Here is a 19,436-nt window from a genome sequence, read left to right as displayed (position 1 = left end):
ACAGAGAAGTTTTAACAACACATTTAGTTCCAACTTTAATCTAAATCTACATTACACCTTAAAACAGTCAATAAGAAAATCCTTTCTTACTCAAAAGTACAAACGTAATGAGTCCAGCTCTACTGCTTTACACTGTGGTACACACACTCACTCCAGGTCTGATCGCTCTGTCTTCTTGGTCTCTTTGTCAGGTTGACACTCGAAGCAGTGTAACAGAGGTTGTCCTCACTTTGGTAACCCTGGTAACAGAATATATAATACTTAAAGTTACTTTCTTGACAGAAGACATGTTGTTACGACCCCAGAGGTCGTATATGTTTTGTCTCTCTCCTTAAATAACCCTCTGTTACGTGAGTGTGTGTGTGATTGGTTGCAGGTGTGTTTGAGTGATTGAAGGTTGTCCATGGAGCTGATTGGTTCCCGCCTCGAAGCCAGGAGTTTAAAGGCCGGCTCTTCCCAGTTCCTGTGGGCTCTCCTCTCTCAACCAGACTACCAGCATGTTTGTTTGTGTGCTAAATGTGTTTTTTTTAAATAAAACCTTTAAAAGTGCTTCGCTGCTGGTGGTGCTTGGGTGATGGGAAGAGGGGAGTCTCATTTTCATGTTGGGCCAGGGTCTCCCCTAGGCCCTGGTGGTAACAACTGGGGGCTTGTCCGGGATATGAATGCCCATGAGGTGAGGTTAGTGTGGTTCAGTTTTTTTTTCTTCTCTGTATTAGTAGCCTTTAGTTAAGTGTAGTGGTCATCTTGTTTGTTAAATATTCTGTCATTGTTGCTGCATGCCGAGTTGTGTTTTTGACTGAGCACCCTGACTAGATAGCTGCTGGGCAAATTCAAGAATTGCCACTTTATTATTTTGCCTTTTTTATTTTTGGTGGTAATCCTGAGTGGGGGCACGCTTCAGTGTATCGCAGTTGACTAGATTCCTGCTCTTCGGTGATGCACTGAGTTTAAAGATGCCTCGAGCTCGGCAAGCCACTGAAGACTAGTTAGGTGAGTTATTCATCTTGGTAGGCAGGTAAAGTTTGGGTGTCTTGGCAGTTTTTTTTCCTTCGTTCTATACTTTGCACAGCAACTTGTTTTTTTTGTGAGATGGCGGCTTTTGTTTTGGTTACTTTAGTCACGTTGTGATGTGTGGCCGTGGTTAAACCTTTGTGCAGTAGCTGGTGGTTTGTGACCTTTTGTGGTGGCTGTGCTCCACTTTTGTTGGGTCACTTGTGGTTGCAGCTTAAGTGCAAGCTGGCAACATTTGTGTGTAGTACTGACTACAGTGACGCCTTCTTGTGTGGTGGTTGTTTCAGTCCATTTTTGGTGTGGTCATGTAGGTGTTACTGCTTTAGTTTATTTAATTACAGTTCAATAGTTCAATAAAAAAGGGTCTGAATGAATCAACAGTTTTTATTCACCTCTGGATTTTCTTTGGAGGGAGCTGAACATCCTGATCGAGACTCTGCGGTGAAACAGAAAAAGCTTTTTATTCAAAGTCATGTTTTATTAAATACAAGCTGTCACACACAGACAGTGTTAGTTACCTGAAGTATGGCGGTGGTTTCCCTTGTTCATCATGCACACTGAGAAAGCCAGTAAAACAGCCAGGATGCTGAAGAATGCCGAAACTCCCCTCCAGAAATACACCAAGGCAACATCATGTACAGGTTTATCTGTATAGAACCAAACAGAGTGTTTTTCGTATTATTTCTGTTTTTATTCTGAGTTTATTTAAAAAGTAACAATGAGTAATTATGAGATGGACCAACAGTTACTCACCCTCAAAGTCCAGCTTGGTCCCGTCTCCAAACAGTATGTGTCCACATGAGGCAACAGCACAGTAGTAGGTCCCAGCATGAGAAAGATTCAGGCTCTTCATTGGCAAGTTGTAGACACAGGTGTGTGTTTGTGTGTTGTCTTTCCTCTCACACTGATCATTCCTGCCTCCATGGGTGTAAATGAGTCCTGGATGAGATTCTTGAGAGTGTTTGAACCAGTAAACACTGTGTTCTCCATCACAGGTCCCAGTGTGTACTGTACAGTTCAGAGTCACAGAGCCTCCTGGCTGGATGATCTCAGGAGCTGACTGATGGACCCAAGCTGAACCCGTCACACTGACAGTAATACTCTCTGAAATTTCTAAAATGCTTGCAAAACTACTCATGCAGTTGTAAGCAGCTGAGTCTGAAATACGCAGATCTGAGATCTTCAAGTCATTTTTACCATCTCTTGTATCCAGTGTGAAGCGTGGATTGTTCTTGAATTCACCATGAAAAGTGCCACTGTTATCAAACCTGAAGAATGAAGAGATGAGCTGTGGTTTCTGTCCCAGAGGTTGTTTGTACCAGTAAAGCCTTGCAGCAACATCAGCTTTACAGAAACATGGCAAAGTCAAGCTGTCCCCAGTTTTTACTGATAAAAAACCTCCGTCTGGATGAACAGACGAGGACGACTTCAGAGCAGTTGTCTGAGCTGAAATGAAATGAGAGACAAAACAAACACACAGTTACTTCTTTGTGAAAGGGTTCAGAATAATCATTACATCAGACACATTAGTATGAGGAGTAACCATACATTACAAAATGAATACTTGAATCATCAAACTCAACTCACCCGTTATCCCCAAGAACAAACATGTCAGATGGAAGAAGACAAGCCTCAGAGATGTCATCCTGTTCCAATCCTTGTGTTGAATGAAAAAATCTCGACACCTTCTCCGCCCTTTAGAGAGAAGACTGTGTTTGATTGGCCAGCCTGAAATGACTATGAATGAGCTATGTAGGAAACATGGTCACATGTTCACTGCCACAAGTGTCACGTTGGTTAGAGTCGCGCGTCACAGATAAATGGAAAACTTCACCCTGAAATTGGATTTAAAATCACTGAAAAAATATGACCTGTATCAAATATAAACACTTGCACCAATACACAATAAGAGTCCTGCTCCACGTTCAGCAACGGACCAGATGCCATTATGTCAAACAGAAATGAAGGACATGACTTTGAGCAGATCATCCAGAGTTGATACCATCTCATGATTAAAAAGAAATATTATTTCAGGTTTTAACCAACACTGCATTCTGTGCTGGTTAAAAGTGTCGAACCATGATACAAAAAAATGAAATACTTCCTTTCACAGTATCTAACTTTGCAAGAGTCAACAGGACTCAGGAGGTTTCTGATGCTTTGATTACCATAATCAAAAGTCCATTTACCTTTCATGTACAGTAATAGACAGGCAAAGCCAGTCACACAAAAGCAACAATAATAATAATAATAATAATAATAATATCGATGCACATGAACATTTTGACTTTTAAAAGTTTTCTCTCTCTTGTTACTGTTTGACTGTGAGCTATTCTCACTGTACTCTAAGTCATAAATAAGTGCTGGTAAGAACTGCAGTATTTGAATGTTTAAGGGTCTTTAGGTGGATCTGTGTGAGAATGCTAACACCTTTACAGCCTGCTGAAAACCACAATGAACACTGCACTGACCGATATTCAGTGAAACAAGGTCAAGAGTCTACAGACATGCTCGCAGCTATTTGAGGCTGTGCTTTGAGCTACGTGCTAACATCAGCATGCTAACATGCTGGTGTTTAGCAGGTCTCCTGTAAAAAAAACTGCTCACCACCTTAGTTTAGTGTGTTTGCATGCTAACAGTTGAAAATTACCATTATGTTGTCAGTGAGGCACGTGTTGATTCAAGTCACATCTGGAAACTTTACATTCATTTCCTGGAGATTCACCCTCACCACCAAATGTTTACACAAACTAACTTTAACCACTGATACACAGATAAGATTTTTCTCAACTGGGGACAGTGAGCCTTTGTCAGAAACACACACATGTTGACACACTTATTGAAACAGCTATGTTTGTCATTTGTAACATAAAAAAGTGAAACTCAACAGTCTCTCAGTTTCTAACTTCAGTTTATTTTGGAATGAATTCCACAAGTAAGGTGTACAGTACAAGATCCACATTTCTCAAGTCAATCAATCAATCAATCACAACCTATGACCTATAACCTATTATGTAATCTGGTGTCATAGTTGTGTACTTTGTCCCGACTCAACTAGGAAAGGAGATGCGATTAACTTCCAACAGAATGGCTGACATAAAACACACCTCACATTTAGTTTTTCCCCTGTGATTCTGTTCTCACAAGAGCAGCTGAGCTGCATGTGGAGGAAGATTTCTCTTTATTATGTCGCATATAGAAACCAACGTGGTACCGAATGACATCGCAACAACAACCAGGTGCACTCAAGCTTGTACCAAACAACGGCATGAGCAGGCCTACAGTTAATAGGAGAGGTCACATGACAATCAGTGCTTTTATAGGAGGGATGTGATGTCAGAGAACATCTCTCTGTGTGAATGCTGTAGAAAGGAGGGGGAGAAGAAGGGCAGTTTATCCATAAGTTCATTGATCGCAGATGGCATCATTCTCTCGGACAGATACTCAAGTAAAAATACAAGTAAGAAATGCTGAGATGGGTCGCCAAATAACGGCCATTAATATACCTAGGCGGGCCTGCCCTAATAAAGTCTATGTGTGGGAAACAGTGGGAGAGCCGTCCTGAGTAATGAATTGAATGGCAGTGTAGTAGATGACATCTCATAGTGTCAGTAGCACTGTCAACAAGGATGACCTCCATAAGTCAGAGGAGGAACATCAATGCTCCATACTCATCTCAAATACATAATTTATATTTGTGTCTTTTTTGGAGTCAAAACAAGCTTTAAATGAATAAAAGAGTTCTGGATGTTGTTAAAAGCAGATGGTAATCAGGTGAAGGCCTCATTTGCTGTAGAGCAGATGCCGCACAAGATGTCAGCATAGAGATGGTCATTGCAAAAAGCAGCAGGGGATCTAATGTTGGTCCTTACTGGATCCTTTATTTAACATATTGGTACTTGGTTTGAAACCATCTGAAAATAAAATATGATCTGAACCAGGTGGGAAGGAGAATAATCAAGACTAACAGAAAGCAGTGTATTCAATAAAATATCATCATCAGGAGCACAACGTCTTTTTTTCCATGTTACATGAATTTGCCAGAGGTAAAAGTTGAATTGAAATGTACAAGTGAAGCAGTAATAACAGGACAGTGAGGCGTAGGTACCGCAGGTCAAATTGTCCTCACCAGGAGACGTCCTGTGCACCAACACAGCCACACAAATGAGGGTTGGTTGGACAATCACATGCTTTTCTGATAAACTGTCACTCAAAACGATGAAGCCAGAGAAGTGCTGCCACGGAGTGAACATGAATGCACACATATTGTCTCAAGATCCAATAAATAATGATGATAATGATAAATAATGATAATGTTCCAGTCTCTACTATATCTGTGCACAGACACTGTCACGATCGATGTTTGAAAATGATCACGCTACCGACACATGTTGGACGAAGTCTGAGTTGCTTCTGGATCAAACAAGCACACAAATCATTTTTCAAACTCAGTGTAGTCCAAATCTTTTATTATATTTATTTGATCAGCAACAACATAAAAACACACAAAAAATACTTTTTTTTTTTTAATTTGGTCAAAAACCATCAACCAATAAACACAGAGAGTATGAGACAGTCTATATCATGAAAGTTTATGCTTGGCTTCTACAGCGACATTATAGATGAGCAGAGCAGAGAGTAATTTCATGAGAGCTGCAGGCCACAGAGAAGTTTTAACAACACATTTAGTTCCAACTTTAATCTAAATCTACATTACACCTTAAAACAGTCAATAAGAAAATCCTTTCTTACTCAAAAGTACAAACGTAATGAGTCCAGCTCTACTGCTTTACTCTGTGGTACACACACTCGCTCCAGGTCTGATCGCTCTGTCTTCTTGGTCTCTTCGTCAGGTTGACACTTGAAGCAGTGTACCAGAGGTTGTCCTCATTTTGGTAACCCTGGTAACAAAATATATAATACTTAAAGTTACTTTCTTGACAGAAGACATGTATTGTTCAATAAAATAGGGTCTGAATGAATCAACATTTTTTATTCACCTCTGGATTTTCTTTGGAGGGAGCTGAACATCCTGATCGAGACTCTGCGGTGAAACAGAAAAAGCTTTTTATTCAAAGTCATGTTCATTAAATACAAGCTGTCACACACAGACAGTGTTAGTTACCTGAAGTATGGCGGTGGTTTCCCTTGTTCATCATGCACACTGAGAAAGCCAGTAAAACAGCCAGGATGGTGGTGAATGCCCAAGCTCCCCTCCAGAAATACACCAGGGCAACATCATCTGTATAGAACCAAACGGAGTGTTTTTCGTATTTTTTCTGTTTTTATTCTAAGTTTATTTAAGAAGTAACAATGAGTAATTATGAGATGGACTAACAGTTACTCACCTTCAAAGTCCAGCTTGGTCCCGTCTCCAAACAGTATGTGTCCACATGAGGCAACAGCACAGTAGTAGGTCCCAGCATGAGAAAGATTCAGGCTCTTCATTGGCAAGTTGTAGACACAGGTGTGTGTTTGTGTGTTGTCTTTCCTCTCACACTGATCATTCCTGCCTCCATGGGTGTAAATGAGTCCTGGATGAGATTCTTGAGAGTGTTTGAACCAGTAAACACTGTGTTCTCCATCACAGGTCCCAGTGTGTACTGTACAGTTCAGAGTCACAGAGCCTCCTGGCTGGATGATCTCAGGAGCTGACTGATGGACCCAAGCTGAACCCGTCACACTGACAGCTGTGCTCTCTAATATTTCTACGGTGGATAAATAGCCCCTCATGCAGTTGTAAGCAGCTGAGTCTGAAAAATGCAGATCTGAGATCTTCAAGTGATTTTTACCATCTCTTGTATCCAGTGTGAAGCGTGGATTGTTCTTGAATTCACCATGAAAAGTTCCATTTTTATCAAACTTGTAGAATGAAGAGATGAGCTGCAGTTTCTGTCCCAGAGTTTGTTTATACCAGTAAAGCCTTACAGGAAATGAATCGCCATAGAAACATGGCAAAGTCAAGCTGTCCCCAGTTTCAACTGATATGAAACCTCCGTCTTGATGAATAGTTGGGGACAAATTTAGAGCTGTTGTCTGAGCTGAAATGAAATGAGAGACAAAACAAACACACATTTACTTTCTCTGATAGAATATCATACAACAATACTGGAGCCATAAAAATACAACTCACTTATTTGCCCCAGAAACAAACAAGTCAGATGGAAGGAGACAAGCCTCAGAGATGTCATCCTGTTCGAATCCTTATGTTGAATGACAGAATCTCAACACCTTCCCCGCCCTATAGAGAGAAGACTGTGTTTGATTGGCCAGCCTGAAATAACTCTGTTTGAGCTATGTAGGAAACATGGTCACATGTTCACTGCCACAAGTGTCACGTTGGTTAGAGTCGCACGTTCAGAGATAATAATTGGAAAACTTCATTTGTCTGTATGTGAAGTACTTTCCACTATATGTTTTGAAAGACTACTCTTGTTTCCGCCCTCACATGCAAAAGAGTTGTTGCTCTTGCTCTCAGGCCGGTTTAATACTGGGTTTCGGTACCCATCCCTACCACATTATAAGGGCCTTCTGCAAGTCCAGTGGGATGGTGGATCCATGGAGATTTAAAAATCCAACCTTGAAGCAGTATTCTTTTTTCTCTGCAGTACATCAGACATACTCCAGAATAGATTATTTTCTTTTGGATAAGAAAATGCTTCCACGATCAGGTAGCTATGAAAGTATTGTTATATGGAACTCTTGCTTCAGGTTAATCCAACCGCACGCCGCAATTGGAGATTTAACCCAGTGCTTCTGTCAGATAAAGATTTTCTAGGCTTCTTATCAACACAGATTGATTTTCTCCTAGAAACAAATCAGCTACCGGACACTAAAGATATTCACATTATGGGAAACTTTAAAAGTATACCTTCAGGGTCTGATAATAGAATACACATCCCATATTAACAGGAGCAAATCAAAATGTCTCACTGAACTAACTCAGCTCATTCACAATATAGGCCTGCAACACTCTGCCTCCCCATCTGCGGACCTCTGTAAGAAGAGAACTGCACTGCAGACCGAATTTGATCTATTAACATCTAAGCAAGAAGAGGAGAAGTTTTAAAAATCAAGACAAAGTCACTACAAGCATGGGGAACGTGCAGGTAGACTGCTTTCTCAACAGTTGCGACAATACTCTGCTGCCAACTTTATAACAGAAATACAAGCTATGGATGGCACTGTTAAAAATGACCCAAAAGACATTAATGACCAGTTTAAGCATTTTTATTCTTCCCTATATACTTCAGATGGCCCCCAGAATAATGGGTTTGTTGAGAATTTGGACTTGCCCACTGTACAGTAAGTGATGAGGACAAAGCTAGCTTGGAAGAGCCAATAGCTATGAACGAAATTAGCCAGGCGATCAAATTAATGAAAAATAGGAAGGCACCAGGTCCTGATGGATACCCAATGGAGTTTTGCAGACTTTTGCAACCATATTGGTTCCCCTATTGTGCTCTGTTTATGCAGAGGCACTTATTCAAAGGAAACTCCACACATCCATGACTCAAGCCACAATTTCTGTATTGCCAAAGAAAGATAAGGACCCAACCAAATGTGAATCATATCGTCCAGTCAGCTTACTCACGTGACTATAAAATACTTACAAAAATCCTTGCCCTCAGATTAGAATCTATAGTGCCGACCATCATACATCCTGATCAAATGGGTTTTATAAAGGGCAGACAGTCATTTCACAACTTGCGCCGCCTCTTTAATGTACTCTATTCCAAACACTCATCCCAATCCCCAGAAATGGTAATTGCGCTGGATGCACACAAGGCCTTTGACCGGATTGAATATCACCTTTTTAAATCGCTAGGGAAATTTGGATTTGGACCGACCTTCATTTCTTGGATTCAAACAATATACACTTCACCACAAGCATCAGTGAGGACAAACATTACACATTCAAATTATTTTACCCTTCAAAAGGGGCACAAGACAGGGGTGTCCACTGTCCCCTCTCCTTTTCGATCTTTCCATTGAACCACTAGCTATAGCTCTGAGGCAAAACAATGAAATAGTCGGTATTAACAGAGGCAGACAGGTTCACACAGTTTCATTATATGCGGATGACCTCTTGTTGTTCAAATCTGATCCTAAGGTTTCAATCCAAGAGTGCATGGACACTATATCACAATTTGGCGTGACCTCAGGCTACAAAATCGATCAGGCAAAGAGTTTATTATTCCCAATTAACAAGAAAGCACTCACAATGTCCTTTAACTCATACCCATTCAGAGTCATAACTGGCCCCTTAACATATTTGGGAGTCAAAGTAACACACCGTTACGGAGAGCTGTATATACATAATTTCTAACCAATTATGGACCAAGCTAGGAGGCGCTGGTCAACTCTCCCATTGTCTTTAGCTGGGCGCATCAACTCAAAACAGATGATTATTCTACCTACATTTTTATACTTATTTAAGACAGTTCCCATTTTTTTTGCCACAATCATTCTTTAAAGAACTAGATAAATAAATAAGCACATTCATTTTGAATAAATCTATACCCCGCGTACGCAAAACTGTTTTGGAGAGATGCAAGGCAAACAGGGGTCTTGCATTGCCAAACTTTTTATATTATTTCTGGGCAGCCAACATTAAGAAATTGACTATATGGTATGATTATTTTGTGAGGTGGGAAGGCCCTCTCTGGGCCCTTATGGAACAGCAATCCTGTGTGCCAGCCTTCCTAGCATCTATGTTGTGTGGCCCTCCACCACTGGCTGCAGGGGTTCATACAGATAACCCAGTCGTCAAAGACACCCTTTGATATGGAGCCAATTCCATAAGCACTTTGGCCAAACGCAGGCTTTGAGGTCTCTGGCCTTTACTGCAAATCCTCTCTTTTAACCTTCTTTGATCGATTCGACCTTCCAAATCTAGTTTGAAAAGGGAATACGCAGTGTGGGGGACCTTTTCACAAATGGGATATTCAATTCCTTCGATGATTTTGTAAAACAGTACAGAGTACCAAATTCGCATTTTTTCAAATACTTATAAATACGCAACTTTACTCGTAAACACTTTCCATCTTTCCCATCTGAACCACGCATAAGCACGCTCGATGAGTGTCTAAAAAATTGAGCCTCATCAAACGGGCTCTGTGTCTAAAGTATACAATATTATTCAAAAAATGGAGTGCTACACCTGAAGGAACATTGGGAGGGGGACTTGGACACGGAGCTCTCTGAGGAAATCTGGCAAAAAGCGATCCAAAGAATCCATACATCCTCAATCTGTTAGACACGGATTGTTACAGTTCAAAGTACTGAACCGACTACATCTCTGCAGGTCCAAATAAGCCCAGATGAATCCTGGTATAGACCCAAGTTGTATCAGATGCCATCAGGCCCCAGCCACTTTAGGCCACATGTTTTGGACTTGGTCAGAGATCTTTAACACATTCTCCTACATATGCAAAAGAAAGGTTAACTCAGACCCTGTTATCGCAACTTTTGGAGTTGCCCCTGGCACCAGTGGGATATCCAGACATCAATCCGACCTAATAGCATTCTCAACATTACTAGCCCGCAGGCTTATTCTTTTGAACTGGAAATCTGCCACTCCCCCATCCCACTCGCGCTGGATTCGTGAGGTAATGACATTCCTCAAGCTAGAGAAAATCAGGTGCACAGTCCAGGGTTCTTTGGAAAAATTCAAAAACACATGGCACCCCTTTCTAGACTGCTATACAAATGAATTTGATGCAACCACTTTAAATTAGTTGTTTCCTACATCTCTACCCTTTCCCCTTCCCTATCCTTTTGAGTCTCTTTCCGGCGGGTCGCACTGCCTACTCTGCCTTCATTTGTTTATCCTGTTGTTATTACAAGTACAAAAAATTATTGTGCAAAGTACAATGCATATGGGATGAGCAGGACATTGGTTAATGTACAGCATTTACACAGCAGTGCTAAATTGTCATCTTTTCTGTCTTGTTTTTTGTTTGTCTGCGTTGATCTGTTCATGTTTCCACATTTTGCCAAAAAATCAATAAAAACATTTTGAAATGAAAAAAAAAGTTTTAAATTAATAAAAGAGTTCTGAGTGTAATCAAAAGCAGACTTTAATCTGGTGAGGGCCAGATTTTCGGTAGAGCAGATAGCATACATGATGTCAGCAAAACGATGGTCATTGCAATTTTCAGGTTTCATTTATTTACAGTAGCAGCAGGGGCTCTCATGTTGGTCCTTACTGGATCCTTTACTAACCATCTTGGAAATTGGTTTGAAACCATCGAAAATGTAATTAAAATATGATCTGAACCAGGTGGGAAGGAGAATAATCAAACCAATAGAAAGCAGTGTATTATCAACATCACATTTTTTTTTCCATGTTACATGAATTTACCAGAGGTAAAAGTTGAATTGAAATGTACAAGTGAAGCAGTAATAACAAGACAGGGAGGCGTAGGTACTGCAGGTCAAATTGTCCTCACCATGAGACTTCCTGTGCGCTAACACAGCCACACAAATGAGCGTTGGTTGATCACATGCTTTTCTGCTAAACTGTCACACTCAAAAACAATGAAGCCAGAAGAAGTGCTGCCAGGGAGTGAACATGAATGCAAATGTATCATCTCAAGATCCAGTAAATATTTTAGCTTTATTTAATTACTACTGATGTAAAAGCACATCCATGATTTGGCTTGTTTGAAGCTTATCTTCTGATTCCATGAATCCAGATAACATAACATCCAGTGACAACACTTTTAAAACTGTTGCTTCTTACAATATATAATTTCTAGGAATACTGGACCGCATCTTTTGACTGCAGACCACAAGGACGATAGCAAATCCATTAATATTGAGACAGTAGTAATGAAACAGGTCCAGTTCTACAGATTCACACTGGAGTACACACATTCATTGTTGGTGTTGTTCCTCTGTCTTCTTGATCTGTTGGGCAGCTTGACACTTAAAGCAGCATAATGGAGGTTGTCTGCGTCTCCGTGACCCTGGTGATAAAATATGCATTACTGGATTACGGTATCAATCAACTTCTAAATTCTGTTGTACAATTAAAAGGTATTTTGGTGGTAATTAATGGATTGTTAAGATAAATTTCACCTCTGCATTTGTTGTGGAGGGAGCTGATAATCTTGCTGGAGACTCTGTGAAACACAAATAAAGCTGTTTCATTCAAAAGTTATATATGTAAAATAAAAGCTGTCAGATACAGATATTATCAGTTACCTGTAGACTGAGAACTGTTTCTCTTCTTCATCTTGAACACTGAGAGAGCCAGTAAAACTACCAGGATGGTGGTGAATGTCAAAGCTCCACTCAACAAATACACCAAGACAGGAGGGTCCACTTTGTCTGCAGAGAGACAGACATCAGACACAGAGCCTTAGCATGTTTTCTGTTTTCATGTTAAGTTTTATGGGGGAATAAGAATGACTATTTAACAAATGGGACAATCTTTTCTAGAAAGTTACTCACCCTCAAAGTCCAGCTTGGTCCCGTCTCCAAACAGTATGTGTCCACATGAGGCAACAGCACAGTAGTAGGTCCCAGCATGAGAAAGATTCAGGCTCTTCATTGGCAAGTTGTAGACACAGGTGTGTGTTTGTGTGTTGTCTTTCCTCTCACACTGATCATTCCTGCCTCCATGGGTGTAAATGAGTCCTGGATGAGATTCTTGAGAGTGTTTGAACCAGTAAACACTGTGTTCTCCATCACAGGTCCCAGTGTGTACTGTACAGTTCAGAGTCACAGAGCCTCCTGGCTGGATGATCTCAGGAGCTGACTGATGGACCCAAGCTGAACCCGTCACACTGACAGTAATACTCTCTGAAATTTCTAACGTGTTTAAAAAACTATTCATGCAGTTGTAAGCAGCTGAGTCTGAAAGATGCAGATCTGAGATCTTCAAGTCAAATTTACCATCTCTTGTATCCAGTGTGAAGCGTGGATTGTTCTTGAATTCACCGTGAAAAGTTCCATCTTTATCAAACCTGAACAAGGTAGCGATGAGCTGTAGTTTCTGTCCCAGAGGTTGTTTATACCAGTAAAGCCTTGAAGCAACATCAGCTTCATAGAAACATGGCAAAGTCAAGCTGTCCCCAGTTTTTACTGATAAAAAACCTCCGTCTGGATGAACAGACGAGACACATTAGTATGAGGAGTAACCATACATTAAAAAATGAATACTTGAATCAACAAACTCAACTCACCCGTTATCCCCAAGAACAAACATGTCAGATGGAAGAAGACAAGCCTCAGAGATGTCATCCTGTTCCAATCCTTTTGTTGAATGACAGAATCTCAACACCTTCTCCGCCCTTTAGAGAGAAGACTGTGTTTGATTGGCCAGCCTGAAATGACTATGTATGAGCTATATAGGAAACATGGTCACATGTTCACTGCCACAAGTGTCACGTTGGTTAGAGTTGCACGTCACAGAAAAGAAAAAACGTTAAAAAGAAACGTTATTTCAAGTTGTAGCCAACACGGCATTCTGTGCTGCATTTAACAGATGTTTTGTAACATATATATATATATATATATATATATATATACATATATATATATATTAAAAGTATAAAACCACAATACAAACCAAATAAATCGCTTCTTTCAGAGGATCGAACTTTGCATGAGTCAACAGGACTCTGTTTCTGATGCTTTAATTGCCATTAACCAAAGTCTATTTCCCTTTCATGTATAGAAATAGACAGGCAGCAGCACAAAAGCAATCATATCTACACATGAACATTTTGACTTTTAAAAGTTTTCTCTCTCTTGTTACTGTTAGAGTACAGTGAAATTAGCTCACAGTCAAAGTCATAAAATAAGTGCTGGTAAGAACTGTGCAGTATTTGAATGTTTAAGGGTCTTTAGGTGGATCTGTGTGAGAATGCTAACACCTTTACAGCCTGCTGAAAACCACAATGAACACTGCACTGACCGATATTCAGTGAAACAAGGTCAAGAGTCTACAGACATGCTCGCAGCTATTTGAGGCTGTGCTTTGAGCTACGTGCTAACATCAGCATGCTAACATGCTCATGATGACAATGCTAACATGCTGGTGTTTAGCAGGTATCCTATTAAAAAAACTGCTCACCACCTTAGTTTAATGTGTTTGCATGCTAACAGTTGAAAACTACCATTACACCGCGTCCTGACATACAGCGAGCGAGCGAAACGGTGACGAAAACTCGCGCGAAGGTGTCCTGATTTGAAGCGTGACGATTTTGTTGTGTACTTTTCAACCAATAAGAAGTGTTAAGGGGCGGGACACCGCCGCAAAATGTCGTCCAGATAGAGACAGAGCGAGCGATTTTTTCGGGGTTGAGCGACATCGCTGGACGGAGCGATATCGCTCGCGGCTCGTCAGGAGAGGCTGATTGAAAAGTACACATTCTAATCACTTTTCCTCGCTCGCTCGCGTTGCTTTATGTCAAGACGCGGTGTTATGTTGTCAGTGAGGCACGTGTTGATTCACATCTGTCACATCTGGAAACTTTAAATTAATTTCCTGGAGATTCACCCTCACCACCAAATGTTTACACAAACTAACTTTAACCACTGATCCACAGATAAGATTTTTCTCGACTGGGGACAGTGAGCCTTTGTCAGAAACACACACATGTTGACACACTTATTGAAACAGCTATGTTTGTCATTTAAAACATAAAAAACTGAAACTTTACAGTCTCTCAGTTTCTAACTTCAGTTTATTTTGGAATGAATTCCACAAGTAAGGTGTACAGTACAAGATCCACATTTCTCAAGTCAATCAATCAATCAATCAATCAATCAATCAATCAATCACAACCTATGACCTATAACCTATTATGTAATCTGGTGTCATAGTTGTGTACTTTGTCCCGACTCAACTAGGAAAGGAGATGCGATTAACTTCCAACAGAATGGCCGACAAAAAACACACCTCACATTTAGTTTTTCCCCTGTGATTCTGTTCTCACAAGAGCAGCTGAGCTGCATGTGGAGGAAGATTTCTCTTTATTATGTCGCATATAGAAACCAACGTGGTATCGAATGACATCTCAAAAACAACCAGGTGCACTCAAGCTTGTACGAAACAACGGCATGAGCAGGCCTACAGTAATAGGAGAGGTCACATGACAATCAGTGCTTTTATAGGAGGGATGTGATGTCAGAGAACATCTCTCTGTGTGAATGCTGTAGAAAGGAGGGGTAGAAGAAGGGCAGTTCATCCATAAGTTCATTGATCGCAGATGGCATCATTCTCTCGGATGATTACTCAAGTAAAAATACAAGTAAGAAATGCTGAGATGGGTCGCCAAAGAGCGGCCATTAATATACCTAGCCGGGCCCGCCAAAGTAAAGTCTGTGTGTGGGAAACAGTGGGAGAGCCGTCCTGAGTAATGAATTGAATGGCACTGTAGTAGATGACATCTCATAGTGTCAGCAGCACTGTCAACAAGGAGGACCTCCATAAGTCAGTGTAGGTGATGTTGTGGATGGCATACTGTTTTTGATTTTTTGGGTTTAAACTGAAACTAGCTCTACATCTGGAGTCCAAGTTGAATTTTTAATTTTTGAACTAGGTCTTTAAGACAGGCTTTGCACATCAGACTGCTTTCAAACCAAATGCCTATCAGATTTCCATTTAGAGTCTGGATCAGAAGAGGAACATCAATGCTCCATTCTCATCTCAAATACATAATTTCTATTTGTGTCTTTTTTGGAGTCAAAACAAGCTTTAAATGAATAAAATAGCTCTGGATGTTGTCAAAAGCAGATGGTAATCAGGTGAAGGCCTCATTTGCTGTAGAGCAGATGCCGCACAAGATGTCAGCATAGAGATGGTCATTGCAAAAAGCAGCAGGGGCTCTAATGTTGGTCCTTACTGGATCCTTCATTTAACTTATTGGAACTTAGTTTGAAACCATCTGAAAATAAAATATGATCCGAACCAGGTGGGAAGGAGAATAATCAAGACCTACAGAAAGCAGTGTATTCAATAAAATATCATCATCAGGAGCATAACGTCTTTTTTTCCATGTTACATGAATTTGCCAGAGGTAAAAGTTGAATTGAAATGTACGAGTGAAGCAGTAATGACAGGACAGTGAGGCGTAGGTACCGCAGGTCAAATTGTCCTCACCAGGAGACGTCCTGTGCACCAACACAGCCACACAAATGAGGGTTGGTTGGACAATCACATACTTTTCTGATAAACTGTCACTCAAAACGATGAAGCCAGAGAAGTGCTGCCACGGAGTGAACATGAATGCACACATACTGTCTCAAGATCCAATAAATAATGATGATAATGATAAATAATGATAATGTTCCAGCCTCTACTATATCTGTGCACAGACACTGTCACGATCGATGTTTGAGAAAGATCATGCTGCCGTACTATGTTGGAAGAAGTCTGAGTTACTTCTTGATCAAACAAGGATACAAATCATTTTTCAAACTCAATGTACTCCAAATCTTTTATTATATTTATTTGATCAGTAACAACATAAAAAACACACAAAAAATACTTTTTTTTTTTTATTTGGTTAAAAACCATCAACCAATAAACACAGAGAGTATGAGACAGTCTATATCATGAAAGTTTACACTTGGCTTCTACAGTGACGTTATATCCGAGCTACTGATTATACTGGTTAAGTCACATTCATTCATAATAACGTGACAATTTCAGATACATGGTTTATATGCACAATAACAAAGTTACACAAGAAAGTATCCTAAATATACAGATGAGCAAAGTTTAGAGCAGTTCAATGAGAGCTGCAGGCCACAGAGAAGTTTTAAAAGTATATTTAGTTCAAACTTTAATCTAAATCTACGTAAAAAATAGTCAATAAGAAAATCCTTTCTTACTCAAAAGTACAAACGTAATGAGTCCAGCTCTACTGCTTTACACTGTGGTACACACACTGGCTCCAGGTCTGATCCCTCTGTCTTCTTGGTCTCTTCGTCAGGTTGACACTTGAAGCAGCGCAACAGAGGTTGTCCTCATTTTGGTAACCCTGGTAACAAAATATATAATACTTAAAGTTACTTTCTTGACAGAAGACATGTATTATTCAATACAAAAGGGTCTGAATGAATCAACAGTTTTTATTCACCTCTGGATTTTCTTTGGAGGGAGCTGAACATCCTGATCGAGACTCTGCGGTGAAACAGAAAAAGCTTTTTATTCAAAGTCATGTTCATTAAATACAAGCTGTCACACACACACAGTGTTAGTTACCTGAAGTTTGGCGGTGGTTTCCCTTGTTCATCATGCACACTGAGAAAGCCAGTAAAACAGCCAGGATGGTGGTGAATGCCGAAACTCCCCTCCAGAAATACACCAAGGAAACATCATCTGTGTAGAACCAAACAGAGTGTTTTTTGTATTTTTTCTGTTTTTATTGTGAGTTTATTTAAGAAGTAACAATGAGTAATTATGAGATGGGCCAACAGTTACTCACCCTCAAAGTCCAGCTTGGTCCCGTCTCCAAACAGTATGTGTCCACATGAGGCAACAGCACAGTAGTAGGTCCCAGCATGAGAAAGATTCAGGCTCTTCATTGGCAAGTTGTAGACACAGGTGTGTGTTTGTGTGTTGTCTTTCCTCTCACACTGATCATTCCTGCCTCCATGGGTGTAAATGAGTCCTGGATAAGATTCTTGAGAGTGTTTGAACCAGTAAACACTGTGTTCTCCATCACAGGTCCCAGTGTGTACTGTACAGTTCAGAGTCACAGAGCCTCCTGGCTGCATGATCTCAGGAGCTGACTGATGGACCCAAGCTGAACCCGTCACACTGACAGTAATACTCTCTGAAATTTCTAAAATGCTTGCAAAACAACTTATGCAGTTGTAAGCAGCTGAGTCTGAAATACGCAGATCTGAGATCTTCAAGTGATTTTTACCATCTCTTGTATCCAGTGTGAAGCGTGGATTGTTCTTGAATTCACCATGAAAAGTGCCATTTTTATCAATCCTGTAGAATGAAGAGATGAGCTGTGGTTTCTGTCCCAGAGGTTGTTTGTACCAGTAAAACCTCGCAACAACATCAGCTCCATAGAAACATGGCAAAGTCAAGCTGTCCCCAGTTTTTAGTGATAAAAAACCTCCGTCTGGATGAACAGACGAGGACGACTTCAGAGCAGTTGTCTGAGCTGAAATGAAATGAGAGACAAAACAAACACACAGCTACTTCTTTGTGAAAGAGTTCAGAATAATCATTACATCAGACACATTAGTATGAGGAGTAACCATACATTACAAAATGAATACTTGAATCATCAAACTCAACTCACCCGTTATCCTCAAGAACAAACATGTCAGATGGAAGAAGACAAGCCTCAGAGATGTCATCGTGTTCGAATCCTTGTGTTGAATGAAAAAATCTCGACACCTTCTCCACCCTTTAGAGAGAAGACTGTGTTTGATTGGCCAGCCTGAAATAACTCTGTATGAGCTATATAGGAAACATGGTCACATGTTCACTGCCACAAGTGTCACGTTGGTTGGAGTCGCACATCACAGATAAATGGAAAACTTCAACCTGAAATTGGATTAAAAATCACTGAAAAAATATTTGACCTGTATCAAATATAAACACTCGCACCAATACACAATAAGAGTCCTGCTCCACGTTCAGCAATGGACCAGATGCCATTATGTCAACCAGAAATGAAGGACATGATTTGGAGCAGATCATCCAGAGTTGATACCATCTCGTGATTAAAACAAAATATTATTTCAGGTTTTAACCAACACTGCATTCTGTGCTGCATTTAACAGATGTTTTGTAACATATATGTATATACATTAAAAGTTTAGTACCACAATATAAACCAAATAAATCGCTTCTTTCAGAGGATCGATCTTTGCATGAGTCAACAGGACTCTGTTTCTGATGCTTTAAGTGCCATAAACCAAAGTCTATTTCCCTTTCATGTATAGAAATAGACAGGCAGCAGCACAAAAGCAATCATATGTACACATGAACATTTTGACTTTTAAAAGTTTTCTCTCTCTTGTTACTGTTTGACTGTGAGCTATTCTCACTGTTCTCTAAGCCATAAAATAAGTGCTGGTAAGAACTGTGCAGTATTTGAATGTTTAAGGGTCTTTAGGTGGATCTGTGTGAGAATGCTAACACCTTTACAGCCTGCTGAAAACCACAATGAACATTCAGTGAACATCAAGCTAACATCAGCATGCTAGCATTGCCATTGTGAGCATGGTGTTTAGCAGATATCCTGTAAAGAAAATGCTCACCACCTTGATTTAGTGTGTTAGCATGCTAACATTAGCACATTTTCTGTAAGAAGTAAACTAAGCCTCATTTAAAGTCTCATCGAGATCAATCAGATCAGCATTTGATGACTTGAGAATGACATTCAAAAATCAGTCTTTTTCAGAATCACTCTCAGACTTTGCCTACATAGTGTTGC

At 40.2% G+C, this 19,436-nt stretch overlaps 4 protein-coding genes across 4 annotated transcripts; all 4 read right to left on the bottom strand.

The window, feature by feature from the left end:
• Positions 1-1,521: 1,521 nt before the first annotated feature.
• Positions 1,522-2,656, bottom strand: LOC311251296 (uncharacterized protein; the record flags this gene model as incomplete). The annotated part of the gene is made up of 3 exons (XM_084343671.1): positions 1,522-1,658; positions 1,765-2,457; positions 2,599-2,656. The coding sequence occupies 3 exons, from the start codon at positions 2,654-2,656 to the stop codon at positions 1,522-1,524; spliced, it is 888 nt and encodes a 295-aa protein (XP_084199797.1).
• A 3,472-nt stretch (positions 2,657-6,128) lies between these two features.
• Positions 6,129-7,202, bottom strand: LOC311251295 (uncharacterized protein; the record flags this gene model as incomplete). Its single annotated transcript, XM_084343670.1, has 3 exons — positions 6,129-6,253; positions 6,360-7,052; positions 7,145-7,202. The coding sequence occupies 3 exons, from the start codon at positions 7,200-7,202 to the stop codon at positions 6,129-6,131; spliced, it is 876 nt and encodes a 291-aa protein (XP_084199796.1).
• A 3,210-nt stretch (positions 7,203-10,412) lies between these two features.
• On the bottom strand, positions 10,413-13,263 carry LOC311251294 (uncharacterized protein; the record flags this gene model as incomplete). Its single annotated transcript, XM_084343669.1, has 4 exons — positions 10,413-10,435; positions 12,223-12,348; positions 12,472-13,122; positions 13,206-13,263. 4 exons carry the CDS (start codon positions 13,261-13,263, stop codon positions 10,413-10,415), a joined length of 858 nt encoding a protein of 285 aa, XP_084199795.1.
• Positions 13,264-17,451: 4,188 nt separating this feature from the next.
• Positions 17,452-18,351, bottom strand: LOC311251293 (uncharacterized protein; the record flags this gene model as incomplete). Its single annotated transcript, XM_084343668.1, has 2 exons — positions 17,452-18,152; positions 18,294-18,351. 2 exons carry the CDS (start codon positions 18,349-18,351, stop codon positions 17,452-17,454), a joined length of 759 nt encoding a protein of 252 aa, XP_084199794.1.
• Positions 18,352-19,436: the final 1,085 nt, after the last annotated feature.

The sequence above is a fragment of the Pagrus pagrus genome (genome assembly GCF_965226575.1).
Source record: "Pagrus pagrus genome assembly, chromosome: 22".
Taxonomy (NCBI): Eukaryota; Metazoa; Chordata; class Actinopteri; order Spariformes; family Sparidae; genus Pagrus; species Pagrus pagrus.
This window is presented reverse-complemented; position numbering and strand designations above follow the sequence as displayed.